This window comes from Poecilia reticulata, linkage group LG22, assembly GCF_000633615.1.
Source record: "Poecilia reticulata strain Guanapo linkage group LG22, Guppy_female_1.0+MT, whole genome shotgun sequence".
Taxonomy (NCBI): Eukaryota; Metazoa; Chordata; class Actinopteri; order Cyprinodontiformes; family Poeciliidae; genus Poecilia; species Poecilia reticulata.
The window spans coordinates 16,450,998-16,469,239 of record NC_024352.1 but is presented as its reverse complement, the minus strand read 5'-3'; the positions used below and the strand labels follow the sequence as shown (position 1 = coordinate 16,469,239).

At 39.6% G+C, this 18,242-nt stretch overlaps 1 protein-coding gene across 2 annotated transcripts in view; it reads left to right on the top strand.

The window, feature by feature from the left end:
- Positions 1–18,242, top strand: part of rock2a (rho-associated, coiled-coil containing protein kinase 2a) — a 37,005-nt gene continuing 18,763 nt past the window's right edge. Inside the window, exon 1 of one of the 2 annotated variants that reach the window (XR_532614.2) lies at positions 1–845. Coding sequence is in view for 1 of the 2 variants with exons in the window: in XM_008399697.2 (XP_008397919.1) it covers positions 747–845 (99 nt within the window). In the remaining variant the exon portion in view is untranslated. The remainder of the gene's footprint in view (positions 846–18,242) is intronic. The other variant, XM_008399697.2, reaches the window with a different exon arrangement.

The following is an 18,242-nucleotide window of genomic DNA, read 5'->3' as shown; positions in this document are numbered from 1 at the left end:
TGCGTTGATGTCAGGGGGAGGAGAGACACTTCGACTTCAGTAGATGCAAAGTGTGCTAGAAGGAGGGCTTCTCTCTACGGATAAGACTCCAAACTTTCCTCCCCTCTGTGTCCATCCCTGTGGCCGTGTTTAAGTCGAGGAGAGGAGGAGGAGGGAAGAAGAGGAGGAGGATAAACGAGAAAATGCTTGAAGAATTTCAGACGGGGAAGTGTTGTTTGCCAGAGAACGGACATAACAGCCGCTTTTCGGGTGACTTGTGACAGCGGCGCGGACAAACTGCGACTCGGACGGTGTTGAATGGCGGAATTTTCTTCTAAAGTCTGGATTTCTAAGCGGTCGAAACCCACAGAGGGAGGAAAGAAGCTAAGGGGAGGCGCTGAGAAAACGCCCTGCTGCCTGTTGCTATCTCCAAATTCAAACTTTCAAACCGAGTTGAGGGGAAAAATGCATCTTTCACTCAACGGGAGGTGAAAACTCAACACCGTTGTCCTATTGAAACAATCGAAACTAGCTTAGTCACTAGATTTGGAGAGCTCATTTTGGGAATATTTAAACCCACTTTTGTTTTACGTTTTTTGGTCAGTATTCCAGTTTGGAGCTATTTGGGTGGGCTGAGAGCCCAAAGGCTGCTCCTCCAGGCCTCCGGCCGTTAGCCAGGAACAAAAGAGGGGCTCCCATGTAAACTCCACACAGTTCAGGGGGAAAACTTTGTTATTAATCCCAGAGAAACTTTGTTTTCATCAGCCATGTCACTGGGCGCCGAGAAGAGGATGGAAAACCGGCTGAAGAGGCTGGAGGACATGATCAGAGACCCCAGATCAGCCATAAACCTGGAAAGTTTGCTGGTAAGTCTGCTTGGAATGGTTTATTAATGATGGTGTCTGTAACCTAAGACACATATATGCACACTTTTGGCAGTGAGCACCTCAGAGAAATCGGACACCTTGATGTAATGTTCACCTTTAATAAAGGCACGGTTGGAAGGAGGCTGTGGATGCACTTCAGACAGGCCTGATTAATAGTTAAGACGCAGAGCAGACAGTGCAGTTTGGGGCTCTTTGAAGCGTGTCTGCAGATTAGGATTAACTGCAGGAGAATGTCGCTGCTGGAGTGCTCTCTGGGACTAATATTTCCGGCCAAAACTCCCGCCTGTACCCCTGTTATGTCTGCACATGAGGTTAATAACCGGTTGCACACTGTCTCTGGTAAAACCAGTTCTCTCTTTTGGAGCTTACTTTCCAAACAGTTGTCAAAATATTCCATCAACAACAACATATTTGTCACTGACATTATTTATTTTGATAAAGGAATACGCAAAATTATTAATGTGAGACCAAAATAAACAGTCTTTTGGTTCTGTGGACATGATAAAACTAAGTTTAGCAGCAGTAACTTTAGTCACTTACTCTATGTTTTCTAACAAATCATTGCTTTGGAAGAATTATGGCTCACTCTTATTTCCAGTGTTGCTTTAGTTCGTTAAGGTTTGCAGAAATGTGTTTCTGTGCCTTTTTCTTAGCATCCCACCACAGCATTGCAATAGGTTTGGATCTGGATGTTGATTTCTGCAGCAAATCTGTTCAATATTTGCTGCCATGTTTAGGATTATTGTCATGTTGATGAGTTGAAAGTAGTTTGAGTCGAGCTTCAGCATTTCAGATTTACTAGATTCAATGGCCGCAAGGTGCCCAAGCCCAAGTTAACGCATTTCCACTACCATACCTGAAAGACACACAGTTATTATAGTGCATGAAGCTGTAGAAATACTCCCAACATGATGGCCACTAAACTTGGTGGGGTGCATGGTGGTGGAGTTGTAGCATTGATGCAAGAAGCTTGTGGATTGAAAACCTGACCAAGGGTCTTTTGCATGGAGTTTACATGTTCTCTCCATGCATTCATGGGTTTTCTCTAAAAACCTTAGGTGTGCGTTTATGCATAAATGAATGGTTGTCCTTTTAGTCTCTGACAGCCAGTCCAGTTGTATCCAATGACAGCTAGAGATAGAAACCTTGAACCCCTCTAAACATGCCATACCTGTTCTGTCTTTTTCTAACTATCCTGTCATGAACTTTAACATTTAAAATGCGAACTCAGATCTGTAAAGTCTGTGAAGTATATTCTCACTTCTCTGAGCATTTCACACTCTGACCTTGCTTCACACTCTGACTGGCAACTGGCAAATGTGTTTCACTTGTGGCCAGTATTTTTCTCTGGAGAATGATGGCTTTCCAATAGTTTGTAATAGTTCCCGGATTATTAAGTAGCAACAGTTTTTTTTTCTCTCAGGCAGATGTCTCAAACCTTAAGAGCCGGTGTCCTGCAACATGTAGGTATGTCCCTTGTCCAACACTCTTCTTGCATCCTCAGCATGCGGTCTGGTTCTACATAGTCCTGCTAATGACCAGAGCCCGTTTTCTCAAAGATTCTCAGTCCTCAGAGAGATCCTATCTCAGCCTAAAAATTCCTGCCAAGGAGTCATACCTTAAGCGTGATTCAGTCAGCTACTGAGAGCAACTTTCAGCAAGAACACAGCAGGAAGTTCTATCTTAGTGAGAAGGTGTGGTTGACCCCATTGAGAGGTGTGATGCTGTCTTCTAGGGACTGTGATGGGCTCTTCTACTAATCGATTGATTGGCGGTTGGCAAACAACTTAATAGAGCATTACTGCCTCCAACTGGTGAGGAGTGTGCACCAAACCACTCCTGTCATTGAAATTACACTTAAAAATAGAACATGGCCTGGTAGCTTTTACTTATAGAGTTTCTGGAAAAAATAGTCAATAAGTTCTAGTTTAGACTGAGATTGGTTGATACTATTAAATGAGGCACAAATGTGCAAATGCACCCCCCAGTAACGAGTTGATAGAAATGATCCAACCATTGAATCTGGGCTGGATTAAAAAGAGTGAGTCATGATGATGACTATAGATGCAAAACTGAATGAATTGCCACACAGCATCAAAAAGCAATGTGTGCTGTTGACACAGATCTGTCCATTTGACCGAGAACATGTCTCCTTTCTGCCATCTTCCCTGTCATCTTGGTCCTCCTCAAATTTCCTAACACTTTGTCACTTTAGCAGCTCTTTAAATACCTTTTACTTTACAGAGGTAAAGTTCTAAGGAAAATCGTAGAATAACAGAAATTCAATGATTTTTCATAAAATGAGGTAACTAGGAGCTACTTTTAGTCTTAAGATTCTGTGAATACAGGCCCTGCTCATTTGACTCGGGTTGTGTTGGAACAGAGACGCAGTTAAAAGTTTCAGGACTTTGACGCTCGACCTGCTCTAAGGTCGCCACTAATGTTTTTCCACCTTGAAGTTGTGTTATCACTCACCTGTTTGTTCCAGAGCAACAATGCTCAAAAAGTTTTCTTTTATAGAGGTGGTCAGTCACACATCATTTAATCAAGTGGTTTGTTTAGCAGCACCTGGCTGCTATATTCCCTCTTAAATCCTCTAAAAGCAGAAAGGCTGGGCTTTGATGTTTGCACAGCTTTTTTATTTTAGCGTAATCTTTGTTTAATAAATGGACCGTGTGGAATCTGTTGTTTTTGTGCATTTGAAGTTGGATTTAAATCATTTCAGCACCTGGTAAAGACCAGATGATCTGTTCACTGCGAAGAAAGAGACGCACTGGAAGGCTAGCGGCAGGGTTAGCAGGGAGCTGCATCCAAACAAATGATGCCCAAAGTTTGCACAAGGGGAAGGTTAATCTGAGATGCTTTTGATGTTCGTGTATGTTAAACTCTAGAATTGAAAGAGGGTGTACTCTTTTTTTTTTTTTTTTTTGTCACAACTATTAATAAAAATAGCGGATCCTTTGATGTACCTGAAAATGTTGTTTTTTTTTAAATATAAATTATTAAATTATTGGCCGGCAGTAAATTATTATTTGGGAAAGAATAACGGTATGTAAAAATAGAGTTGTATGTGATTTAATGTTTTGTTTTTCTTCTCGTAACAATTTTTAGCCATTATTACTGTTCATTTAGCATGAGTACTGTGAAAACTCCACTTCTGATATATTCTGAAGCCTGTCTGCTTAAGAAACAAAATATTGGAAGTACCTGAAGTATTCTGAGCCTGTACAGCGATGCTACTTGGGGTGGAAAAGGGTCATTCATAACTCTGAGGTGAAATTGTGTCTGAAGAAGTGCAGCTGGACCTGGTGAGTTCTCGCTTGCATACAGTTGTGGAAAAAAATCATTTCCATTACTCAAGTGTGTGTGTGTGTGTGTGTGTATATATAATAACTTTAGGCTTAAATGGGAAAGGAAGATCTTCCCAAAACAATTTCTTGTTCCAGTTGGTTATGAACATTTTTCCATGGGATTTAAGAACCTTAAAGACGAGGGGAAACATGTGCTTGAAGTGTTTTGTTGTGCTTTAGTGGTTTTTCTCCATGGTTTTTGGACTATAGCAACAATGATACATTCAGCAGCAGTTTTGATGTGATTATTTTGCAGAGGTTACATGTTTTTTTTTTTTTGTCCTTTCTGCTTTTTATGTTGTGCAACAAGTAGAACTAATTTATCTCCAGGGGTCTTGAGGTGAGAGGCAGGGTGCAGCCTGTACAGGTCGCCAGTTCATTACAGGTCAACATAGAGACACAAGACAAACATGTACAAACACACACTTAGTAGGTAATTATTAGAGTTCTTGGCTACTTAATAGCAAGTTTTGAGTATTTACGTATGCATTATTTACTGAAAATGAAATTGGCAGCTTGCAAGAAAGCAATCACAAGAAAATGGTGCAACGCAGGTCCTTCAATGCAGGACTGGGGAAAAAATGTGATTAAGATTAATGTAATAAAATGGTTGACCCATAAAGTAAGGTCTCAAGATGAACATTGTCAAAAAACTCTTATCAGAATTGATAACAAGAGAGCAAACTAAAGACATATGGCGATCCACTGTGTTCTCTTTCCTTCAAGGATTGTTTCGCTTTGTCTTCTTTACATATTTTTCAAAAGGAAATGATAAAATGTTAAAAAAGAACAGGGAAGACAAAACAGCACATAAAATACATCAGAACATCCCAGTACTAGTATTAAACGCCGGTTTGAATAAATAAGTCTTATGTACTGGATAAACAGTAATAAACACAGGAAGGAGGTTTTTCATTTAACTGTTGTATGAATTTTCAGAAGTATTTAAATTATAAAAAGAACTGACTTTACTATTAACATGCATATAAACTAGAGGTGTGCCGATCGATCGGCCACCGATCATAATTGGCCGATTTCCGTGAAAAAGTGTATGATCGGTAATCACTGATCACGGTCTCTTGTTGCCGATCACACAAACCGATCACCTGCATCTCATTTCACAGCCTGCCTGTGCAGATGGTCTCCTCTTTCATTCACACTGCGCAAACGCGCAGCAACAAATCCTAAGCGAAGTGGAACTATAACGCACTGAGTGACTGGGGAAGTTTKCATGTTGCGGCGGAAAATTGAAGCACGTGGGGTGAAGCACGTCAAAATGCATCAGCACGACGAATCTAATATGGCATAAAAACAATGCCATACTTGACGGAGTTTGGCTACATCGAGGCTCATTGCAGTAAAAAAGACATGAAGCGATGAGACAGCAAGTAAAGCAGCGCACAGCTACAAACACTCACCCGGATTAGTATGACGGTCAGAAAGCTAAACAAATAACCTGCAAAATTATTTAAGTCTTCGAGCTGGTTCTGATCTCACTGTTGAACCGCTGCTACGCGMTACAGGTAGTAATATTTCACAGACGGAGCGCCGCTTCTGCTCCACCTGGTAGTGACTCTCACACCGAACCTCTGCTTAAAGCTGCAGTATCTAACTTAAAAAAATACATTTTACATATTAAAACTTTCGCTGTCCTAACATGAGACAGATAATCTCTGAAAAAATAATCGACCTCCTCTGCCTCCTCCCTTTTCTGCATAATTACTCCGCTCAGTCAGAAACAGCCACTCAGAACTAGCAGTAATCAGCTAGCCGCCATGCTATCAGAAAATTTTCATTCAGTAACTAAGGATTGTTTATTGTAATTGATCCTGTATTTGCCTTTGAATGTTAAGTTTTATACTTGAATTTTTTGGCAATGTTGAGAGTTTTATTTTGACTCTTTGTGTTATTTAGCCTCTTCAGAGCCTCCATATGTTTTCAGTCTGTTAAAGATAGTATTACCGATGGCAGTACAATTTGCACAATGCCTGTTTTTTTCTTGGAAAAAGTTATTAAAAACAAATTTTTGTCTAAATTAAGGTGAATTCATGGTTCCTTTTTCCACATAATGTAACCGGTAATGCTTTTGATTAAAAAAACAATAATTATGTGATCGGTATCGGTGATCGGTATCGGTGATCGGCCCTCATGGGTGATCGGAATTGGTATCGGCAGGAAAAAACCTGATCGGCACATCTCTAATATAAACGCATTTCCTTGTTTTATTTAAACAGACAAGTATAATTTAGAGATCTAGAAACCTATTTGTACTGTAAGTTAATCCCAATGCATTTGTGTTAAGTTTTTTGAGACTCAATACATCAACCTTATGAAAAGATACATTTTGCGGTTAAGAAAAATAAATGGGAAAATTTGTAATTTGGGGAGAAAAAGGATTTCAGATGGCCTTAATTGCGTTCTTGCAGCTGTCTAAAAATAAATAGTTTGTTAAAAAACTCAACATCTGTTGGGTCATTATTAAAATAAAGAAACCTCTCTAAACCCCATTAAAAAGTATAATCTTGCTCCCCTGAAAGCCCCATCTCGATTCCCTCACTATGACCCAGTACTGGTCTCCCCCAACAAATGTCCACCAAAGAAATTACTCAGTTCCGGTTGTGTTTACATCCTGGACACGGAGGTGTAGAGAGAGGAGATAGAGTAGGAAGCATGCGTAGGAGAAAACAGGCTGCAGTTTTCCATTTTTAGCCGCCCCGCTGTCGCTGGGATCAAGACGTTTTATTGTCCAGGGTGGGCTTCAGACACACAGAGAGCTCAGGCAGGCGCTCATGCAGGTCGAATAAAAACATACATACTTGAAGTGCCTTGATAATTGTTCATAACCTCAGCCCCTGCTATTGTAGCTTAGCAACAGCTAAAAAAAGAAATTCACTGGAAGAAGCTGAACTGTTGACTTTTCGTTGGTCTTCTCAGTTACTGCTCAGCAAAACAAAGTCAGTAATTTGCTTCAGGTTTCTGCTTATAAGTCGGTGTGTAGGAGGATGTGTTCAGATGCTGCCAAGCAGCTGGCTCTCCTGAGAAAATGGACCGATTGGAATCTCCAGGAACTGTCACTTTCCTTATGTACTGCTCATCGAGAACGGATTTTCTCATCTCTTTAGAAAGTTGCTTCTCTTTGCATTCCTGATCCTGAAGTCTCACCTACCTTCCCCTCATGTAAACTCTGATCATTATTTGACTGCTGAATGTATTGCTAGTCTGGAGAGCCATGTTTCAGGACAAGCAAAAGAAGAGATGATTTGAAGTAAAATAAATAAATAAATAAATCGGACACTTGATTGCAAGCTATGTTGCTTTCCTGACGTCCTAAAGGAAATGACCTCAGTGAGTAAATAGTTGGCAGCTGAACATGCGGCTCAAAGTCCCTACGAACGGCCGCACTTTCCCTCTTTCACTTTTCAACCATGTCTCTTTCTCCCTGCCTCTCTAAAGGCTCAGTAGACTCTCTTCAGGTACTTCTACTGTAGCTCCAGTTCAGTGTGTTTCGACTTGGCTCCAGACCTAGTGTGTCTAGATAATCTAATAAACAAAGCGTAAGTTTATACCATATTAATGCTTTGGAGGTAGTGTGATGTTCTGACACTCTTTTAGTTTGTTTCTTTCCCTGTGGTCAGTTTCTTGTTTCTACCCTTTGCTGCTGCTCCTTTCGCTCAACATCTTCAATCCCTTTATTTTCCCTTATCGCATTGCTTCCCCTCCATGCTTTGAACCCATAAGTGTTGCTCTGTCTATGCAGAAGACGTAGGCCCAGCTCGTCCCTGTTCTCAGAGTCCAACTTAAAATCTGCTTCATCTCTGGAGTGTAGTTGACTTGCTCTCAAGTCTAAGCTTCAGAGTGCTTGCTGAAAAGAAACACTGCCTTATAAGGCACTGGGGGACGGTGGCCACAGTCAGGTTTTTCTTTTTTTCCTTTTCTTGAAAATAAACCAGTCTCTCTGCTACACACCTCCTTTGGTGAGATTCTAAGCATTTTGCATGGTCTTTTTTAGGTTTTGCTCCACTGCAGTGAAAGATATAGAGCATCGTGAAGTCATGTATCGCTGAGCTGCTCTTAGCACCTTGGGATTCTTTATAAAGACTTGTATCAAGATAGGAAGTGCAACCATTATAGTCTTTTTTGAGAAGTGTTGTCTCTATTCTGTCTTGGAAAATGTGGAGTTTTAATATTTCTCACTTTTGGTTAAGTATGAAAAAAAGTAGGAAGAATTACACTTCAGATTGATTATAAGTGTATCACATAGAGACCATTATTTAATCTTTGATGGACACATTTACCCATTTGCAAATGCATGCACACACATGCACAGGCACACACACGTTTAGTGATACATGACAGGAGATAGCTGGACTCGAGCCTTCAACCTTGATTACAGAATAACTACTCTACCACTGATCCACAGCCACCATAGTTGATAATGACATTATCTGTGCCAACTGGTGATATAAAATACCAAAGATGGTATTAAACCAAAGATCAGAAATTAGCCACTAATCGTTCATCAGCACAAACTGAAGTGCATTAATTGGTCCAAAAAAAAACCCTCTAAATTTCTTAGCTGGTTATTTCCCCTGTCTGGTGTCTTACTGAGAAGTAGAATCTTTGCACACGTGAAGCCTTCAACATGGCAGGCTGCTTCCAGATCTATTATTGCATAGCTGACTCTGGTTTATCAAAAGCAAGCCAACTGCACCCAAATTAAAATCTTTATAATCTGACTAAGCACTTTCCAAGGATACCTCGGGATATCCAGGGAAGGAGAACGTCTTCCCTGGATATCTCCACCAGTTAAATGTATCTCAGATGTACGAGTTTTTTGTTTTGTTTTTGTTTTGTTTTTCTTCTTTTTGATTTTCTCAAACTGTTCAAACCTAGGCTCTGAAACCTGAGCATATGAATCATATAAATAAGATTGTCACATTATTGGTAAGCATGTGATATGAGAAAATGTTTGTGAATGTTGCAAAAATGATATGACTTGCAATAAATATATAACAACGTGTAGCTTCTTAATAACTTTAATAACTAAAGCTTCCACTTTAGTTTCTTAAACATTTTAGCCTTACTAAATGAAAGACATCAAATATACTCCTGCCACATACAGTATACTCCTGCCACATACAACCTGAATGCAGGATAATTAAATAACAAGCTAATATTTACAGCTGTGTAGGCTGTTTTTTTGGAATATTCATATTGCACACACTTTTCAGGTGGATAACAATTCTTATGAGTAAATATGACATCTGGACTTTTGATTAACAACCTGCCAGGTACAGACTGTATTCAGACTACAACCTGACCATTCAATACTCCTTCAGTCTCCCAGCAACCAGCACAACTTTGGCTATGTTCACTTTTAGTTGCGTTCATCCATGAATCTCAGCCGGACAAATGGGGACCTCATGTTTGCTAAGGGCCGTATAGATGTTCAGAATACATTCTTTTTTTTTTCTTTTTTGGGATTGTTTATATCAGTTTTCTCTACTGTTTCCTTTACTGCCATCACCATGGGTAGTGAATGCAACAGAGTGTTGTTGCTGGTGAATCTAATAACTTTGGGCTGCTTTATTTTTACAGCTGTCAAATCTCACAGCAGGCCTTTAATTCTTTGAAGGCTCGCTCATTTTGTGAAGAAACAGCTTGCTTCCACAAGTTCCTGTATTGGAAACAGGAAAATTGGAGTAGAAAGTTTTGCAAAATGTACATTTTCCGATGCGTACCAGATATTGATTTTAGTCAACTATGATTTCTCTTTTACAACTATAGTGCAAGAAGATATAGGAACATTATTTAAAGTACTTTCTTGTTTAGCCTCTGTTGTGAACAACCTTTGGGTATTTATATTTGGAGTCCAAGGTGAGGGAACCATTACTTTTAGGGTCGCGCCGATTTTCTTTTTTTTTGGGAGATTAGTGATTGGCCGATACTTGCATGTGAAGCCGATCTTGTACCTATGCGAAGGTCTAAATATCAACAACTGTCCTCTTATGGTCTACCGTGAGAGAGGTTTGACTGATAGACTGGCCCACCAGGTCATGTCTGCACATGTACAGTTAGCAGTAGTCAAATGGTGACAATTGTTGCCAACTCTGCAACTTTCTTGCTTTATTTAGCGATATTTCAGACAAAAAAAAAATTGGTATCGGCAGCTCAGGCCTTTTAGAGCCTGAGCTTTAAAAAGCAACAGGCTTTTAATAATCAACAGAATATGTTGATTATTATTTGCTTGGACATCATTTTTGTCTTATTTTGTTAGAAATGAATACCTCCAACACAAGCAACATTTAGTGTAAATGTTTTCTTCACATTTATACTAAATGTGAAGAAAAATGCAGCTGAGAGAGAAGTTTTCTGGATTCTCAAGAACTGCACCGAGCGACGTTCAGTTGCAGGGATGAAGGCCAAGATTGATCTCCAGGGCATCTCGTTCTGAGCACTGAACTTCAGAATAACATTGCCACCCAGGCAGATATTGTTCATTATTGGCAGGCAGTGCTTTTAATTTGATTACATATTAAAGTGAAGACCTTTGGACACCAACCATCTCTGCAAACAAAAACTGCATGCCTGGTTACTTTTATAATGTGGTTTTGCTATTTTCTAAAATGGCAATGATTCCTTACTTGACATTTTCAAGTGGCTTTTCCTAGTTTAGCATTTTATGCTGTGGCATATAGATAGCATTAACAGTAACATCATTCTCTAATTATTACCTAAAGAATGTGTCTTCGTTTCCTCAACTCTGTGATTTCCAGAAGGTGGCCATCTTTTTCAAATCCAGCCAGCTCCATGACAGGTCAAAGTTGAAAACTGAGAAGTATAAAACATCAACTTTCTAAATTTTCTTTATTCTTCCTGATATATGTGGAAACTCTTCCTCTTCCTCTCCTTTTCTCTCTTGCATCCTGAATAAACCAGTTTCTTTTTTATGGCTTAATTCATATTTACCCACCACTGAGGCAAGTTCTCTTTTACTCTATCTTGCAGTAACAACTTCATCTCTGAAGAGTGTTTACTGACTGGAAAAACATCTGGCTGTTTTTTTTTTTTTTTCCAACCTGCCAGTTAGACCTGATCAAACCAATTTTTAAATTTGTTTTAGTCCATGTTTGAGTGAAGACTTTGGTTTAAATTATAGTAATTTGTTCAAATAACATAACATTTTATGAAAACTTTTTGCTGGTTGTAGCAATTAATTTGAAAATATCCCCGGCCATAACAATTCCTCACTGCATTGTTCCCCATCACTGCATGTCTCACCTTCTGGTTTATACCATCTTGAAGAGTTTGATACCCGGGTCTTATTTTTAGTTTAAAATGGGAGAGAAGAGGACAGAGGAGAACAGAAGGCTCCCACACATTCACACCACTTTATTCATCTGGCCTCTGTTTTATCTCTCCATCACAACCCGATGGTGAAACACAACCTCCTACACACACTCATGTACTGATTCAGGGACTTTTGCATTCATTTTCACAAGCAGATGCATTATTCTGTTGATCTTGGCGACAACAAGCAGCATTGTGTGCCGTCAGCAGCAGCATTCGAACAATTCAATGCATTACCAAACGGCTTTGGATTGTCAGTCAGTTCACAGTTTCCTTTAACGAACCCAAACAAGAACACTTGTGTGTGCTCTGTCAAGCTCACTGCTGCACTGTTGAATCTGGCAGTCATAATTCAAATAGTCTGTGGCAATACAAATATTTATATAAAAATTTAGCCATGTTCATCCCTTATGATTAAAACTGAAATCAAGCCCAGTTGGATCGTTCCTTTAGTCTGAGTGGTTTCTATTTTAAAACCATTTTCTGGCCTAAATACTGTCACAAAACATCTGAAATTATACTTAGAAGATTTTAGTTTTTAAAATATCAGTAGATTAATGTGATGTAATCATATAATTTCCCGAGGTTAAAAATATTCTGCCGAATATGTTGATTATTATTTGCTTGGATGTCATTTTTGTCTCATTTTGTTAGAAATGAATACCTCCAACACAAGCAACATTTAGTGTAAATGTTTTCTTCACATTTAGTATAAATGTGAAGAAAAATGCAGCTGAGAGAAGTTTTCTGGATTCTCAAGAACTGCACTGAGCGACATTCAATTGCAGGGATGAAGGCCAAGATTGATCTCCAGGGCATCTCGTTCTGAGTACTGAACTTCAGAATAACATTGCCACCCATGCAAATATTGTTCATTATTGGCAGGCAGTGCTTTTAATTTGATTACATAAAGTGAAGACCTTTGGACACCAACCATCTCTGCAAACAAGTCGCTCCGTTCCAAGACAAACACCAGTCACTTACCGAAGTTCTGCTGAGAGTACAAGGATGGACAGCACAAGAGTTGAATAGTTATTTTATATGATGAATCCTCTGATTGTTTGGGATATTTTGTAAATCATTTGTCAAGAGAGGAAAAGATGACAGCTAAAATGAGTCCTATGTGATGCCAAACGTTACGCAGCCTGATACGATCCATGTGTGGGGTTGCTTCTCATCCAAAGGAGTGGGTTTCCTCCCAACTCTGTCCAACCAAACAGCCACGGAGATAGAGTATAACCAAGAACGGCTTCATCCAACAATCCAGGAGCAGTTTAGTAATGATCAATGTATTTTTCAGTTCAACTGAGTACAGTCTCCGAAGGCAAAGGTGATACCACAGTGGCCCAAAGGTCAGAAAATTACCAATTCAGACCAGTATCCAGTATCGGCAGCAGTAACCCATTGAGAATCATGGGATTAAGCTCTACTGGTTGGATAAACAGAAGCATACAAACTGGCATCGACTACAAGCAGAGGAATGGGTCACCATGTCTCGTATTTTAGACGGCATTACAGAAGCTATGAAGAAGAAGGATCAGCACTGGGAACATTTAGTCCTCCCTTAAATTTTATGTATTTAAATTTAGCAAAACGAGTCTGAGTTTTAGTCATGTGGGTTACTGCTGTTGGTATGTTGTCTTCTGGACTCCATATCACCCACACATTTCAGGTTGCATAAGGTAACTGTAAGCGTAGAGTAAGGCTAGTTAGTCTGAGCAGTTTGGGCCTGCTGCAGGAACTTGTGCGTTGTCCCCCTTTCTTGCTCTTTTTCTGGCACCTTCCTCGGTATGCTTCATAATAAAAGCGTGGGTGCCAAAAATGTGAAGGGCACAGGAGCATGGGACAGAAATCTGTCAGAGGCATGAATAAGACATGCTGTTGTTATTCCCTATGGAGACATTACTGTGCTATTTGCGAGCCCAGGATTCCTGCTTTCGGGTCTCTGTCAGAGAGTTTATTGGTCCTGCCTGGTACGGTCCCTTGGCTCTGCCCGTCTCTGCCGTTTATCTGCGTGACTATTTTTAAAATTGCTGGAATTTAATCAAAACATTTAACTTTTTTCCTCAATCCTTTTAAAGCCCAGTGCTGCTGTTTTGCCGTTCCACATGCCTGCCGATGAGATGGTTTGTGGGGAGGCTGGGACGCATAGCATGCATGGTCGGGGTGTTTTTTTCCTCAATGCATCTTTTAGTTTTAGCAACATTGCATTCCTGACTATGAGATCCACATCATTTTTAGAGAGTGATGAAGAGTGGAAGCAGGGCAATGTCAACACAAGATTTTGTTAATAATAAGAATATAAGGTGCAGAAAAAGAGCTCTAATAAATTCCTGCCTGCCTCTTCGTTGTAGCTCCAACTTTTTCTTGTTTTGCAGCTGCTAAGCAACAGGCCATAACCAAGTAGCTGGATGACAATATAACAATAGATAAACACCCACCTGAAAGATATAGACCCACTCACTCTGATAAGATATATATACTCCTGTATTAGCTCAGGGAGATACTAAGGCCGGGTTGTTAACATGCCTTCCATGAGATTTGTGACACTCCGCTGAAGGAGTTTGCTGTGTAGCTTTTAATTACTTGTATCAACAGTAATTTGTTTAAAACCTTGTGTTCTGGATAAGTAGATCACTTCCTCATGCACAGAAAGTGCCTTTTACTTGGCATTTAATTGATGAGTATAGACTAAAAAGGTTTTAGATCGTATGTAATTAATGCTAATTAGGATTTAAGGCTTCTAATTTCACATTTACAACTGGTTACCTCTCAGCTTGCAATTTTTCTTTCAGACGCTGAACTTGGAGCATGCAGACTCAGATGAGTTTGCTGGTACTGTTCCACAATAAACAAAAACAAACACGGCGATCTCTGAAAACCGATCCAGGAGGAAAACCCAGACGTGCCTTTCAGCTGCGACATGCTGTCATCTGTTCTGGGAGATCCAAAGGTGTTCTTAGGCTTGAAGGGAGATTTATGGTCTCGAGCCGATTCTGTGCCTCTGCCCAGTGGGACATCACCAAAAAGTCTACTGTGCATCCTCAGAATCAAAACCAAACCTGCAGAGGCAACATTCACTTTTTCTTCTTCTCTGATTTGGAACAAACTTCCAGAAATCTGCAACCTTATAGATTTGTTGATTCCCAATGCTTGTGCTTAACGACTCGTGTTATATTTGTCCTTGGATTTCCTTTCCTCTTCTCAAAATGTACAAACCTGATTTGGTCAGTTTTTTTTTACATTTTATTCAGGCTTTCATTTGCTCAATAACATGAGTTGAATAAGTCCAGATCCTGTCAGGGAGGTTTATTAAAGTTTAAATAGTTGAATCAGCTCCGCTCTTCTCCAGACATTAGCCAGTTATTTAATATTTATAAATAGGTACTTTGACTCAGAGGCGGCGAAATGTTCCCTGGAGTCTTGTAGGCGTCTTTTCTAGTAATGCAAATCAGAGAAGCTGTTTTGCAGTCATTTTCATGCCTCCCAGCAGCAGATTAATACCCACTGACAGCTTTGTTAATCCTAATGTCTGACAGAAAACATTTACAATGTTTCAGTTTTTCCCTTCTGCTCTTTCAGACATCTCCTGGATTTAACTTATTGTTTGTTTTTGTTTTTTTTATGTTTCTGGAATGATTTGAGTACTCTAATTTTAGTGAAGAAAATAAGCTGATAATATCTATTGCTGCAACAGCTTGTAGAGGTTGGCGGTGTTCATATTTCATCCAGAAAATAAGGTACAATTACATTAAAAATGATCACATTTGATTTTTTGTCATGCATCAAGCTAATTTTGACCTGCATTTAGAGCTGCTGAGTTAATTCTTATACAAAAGAAATAAGAGCTGTAAATAAAAACGTTTACACCTTATATTTTCCATGAGGAAACCGGTTGCTTGATGAGCCTGAATGCATGCTGAATTAAAATTACATCAACTTTGTTGATTTGAGAATAAGGTTACTCATGAATGCAGAAACTATGCACTTTGAAAACCTACTGTAGATTATTTTGTTTGCTCTAAACCACAGCTGTCTGAGGTCTAAACCTCATTTATGCACAATGCACCAAAGAGGAAATTAACTACCGAGATCTCAAGTTGTTCGTCAGGTTGAGCAAAAAAATGGGCACATTCCGGCACTCAGGATGACGAACAGCCTCCATTGTTCTCAGGTGGAAGTTCCTAAAATCAAAAACATTGACTAATAACTTTCTGATTTATTCTTTGTCATTTTTACTTTTTTGTAAATAGCAAAAACTATTAGTAAACTTAAGTGCAGCAGTCCTAAAAAAAGCTTCAAAGGAACATTTTTTATAAAACCATCAGATTATTCCTGAGCTTAAAACGATAAACCATCAGCATCACCACTCAGCTGATCAAGAGGAAGTTTACTCTGTTTAAAATGCTTAACCTCGTGAGCTAACGGTCACAAATAATTAAATTTGCGTGCATGCCGCCCTTTGGAAAGCTAGACAATTTTCTGCATTTTTAACAAATATTTTGACATTTTCTCGCTAAGAAAAACCGGGTTGTTATTTTACATCTCGGATGTTGGCATTTTCAGAGGGCACTTTTTAGAGCCACTTTATCTGTGGCTACTTATCTTGGTAAACTATTCCAAATTATACATTCATAATACAGTTTTTTCCTTTTTTAGCTTTAGATAAATTCTGCAGCTTCAGAGGAAATGGCTTTCTAGCAGAGATCAGCTTCATGACACAGTGAAATTATCTGCGGGCCCCGGGGTGGGGTGGATCATTTCCTGTATTGCCCACGCTCGTTGGGAGATCCTCGCGCATGCATGCGTGTGTGCGTGTGCACGCAGACACTCGGTAACTCCCCTCCACCCCGTGTGGTGTGTGTGTATGTTTTTTGTCCTTAAATAGTAGTTTTGTGTGAGGTAAGACCTTTAATGGGGAAGTGATGCTGTGATGAGGAAACTGAGCGCTCAGCTCGGCTTACCACTGACCGACTTCAGCCGAGAACGGAACGATGGAGGGAGCAGGAAGAGTGAGATAAGGAGTGAGAAAGATGAGGAAACCATATCAAAGGAAGTGAGTTAGATTTAAATAGGGTTGTGCCACAAAGCCAGAGTATTCACAGTGCAGGGTCAAATTTGGTCCAGTTTGATTCAACGCTTGAAACGGCAGCCGTTCAGGAATGCACAGCTGCCAGAGGTTGATAGATGGCTTCCTTATTGTTACACAATGCACCGATTAGAGACTAACATCATTCTTCTTTAATAGTGTCCCCATGTTACCCGAGCTCCAGCTTCAGTTATAAAAACTGTTGTTTTCAGAAACTAAACTTCAGTCGGTCCCGGTGATTTTTCCCTGAAGGCTGAACATTTTGAAGCTGGTGCTGCTTCTCTGCTTTTACGCTGAAAGTTGGAAATACAGCTGCTCTAAATAGGAGTTCCTGTGGTGATTTACTGATTGCTGATTGTCCAGTCAATAATGACCACAACCTAACCAGTCTATTTAAAGCACATGCCTGAAGATTTGAAGTTACTTTTACAATTCAGTCATTCTACTTTCCAAAAATGAAAAAAATAAAACCTTTTTTCCCCTTGTGGCTTAGAATAACCTTTTTCTCCTTCCATGATTTTGCGAAAGGTCGTCTGCATTTTTTTTTCTTAAACTACCGACAAAGTTTCTGTACTTCAACTCCTGAAATATAGTCAGAATCAGAATTTAGACCACATCAGGAATACGTTTTGGATCTTTCTCCTTTTATTTTTAATTTAAAAATAAAAAGCTAATTAAAGTGACTGGCAAGCAAATTAAAGCACTGAGAAAAATTGAATTTTTCTGACGCTACATTTTAAATAAAAACTCACCAAACTACGATGTACGGGGGATTAAAAAGGGCATGGTTATATTCAGAAACAATATTGTTACTGATGAACTGCTGTAAATACTTCAAACATCAGTTTTGCCTGCAGTGCAACACTTATTGGTCATCTTCATTAACATTTCTCAATGATCTTCAGCTCGATGCTGTCTGGAGAAGAAATTCTGGGTAGGTTAGGTCGTATATTTTGGATTATTGATCTGCTTTAAGACACAGTGAAAGCTCATCTTCAGTTTACTGGAAGGATTCGAATTAAAAGATTTCTGCGATTTCAAATAATTCAAAATGCCATGTATTCTTAAATGGTTCACAGAGTCCAAGGCATCGTAGACCTAACACCATAAACGGTGGGAATGAGGTGCTTATTTTTTATTTATTTTATTTGCACCATGTGTTAGAATTGGATAAAAAGCAGATGGATTGAGTCGATAATGTCTAGAGCACTTTCTTGCTAAAGAGCTTTTTTTGATGTTTTCTAATTAGTTTGCAGTAGCTATCTGGGGCATGTGGTAAATAGGGAATCTGTCCTCGCTGTGTTGAGGGGACTCATCTCACTTGGAATTGACTGTTTTCAAAAGGTTATGAGCAGACAATGTGCTCATTGATCAAAGACAGACTGAAGCAGGCAGACGGAGGAATTAGTCACCTCCTCTGTCTCAGCCTTGGGTTAGGTGTTTCTCTGTTTGTGTGCTCAGGGAAAAGCTGCTCAGTTTCATTCAGACTATCACCGATGCCGAGATGTTTCTGCGAGAAAGCAGAAAAATAAACTCTCAGAAGTGGCAGCGGGTGTGCTGGTAGTGCTGAGTCTGAGTGAGTGGTGG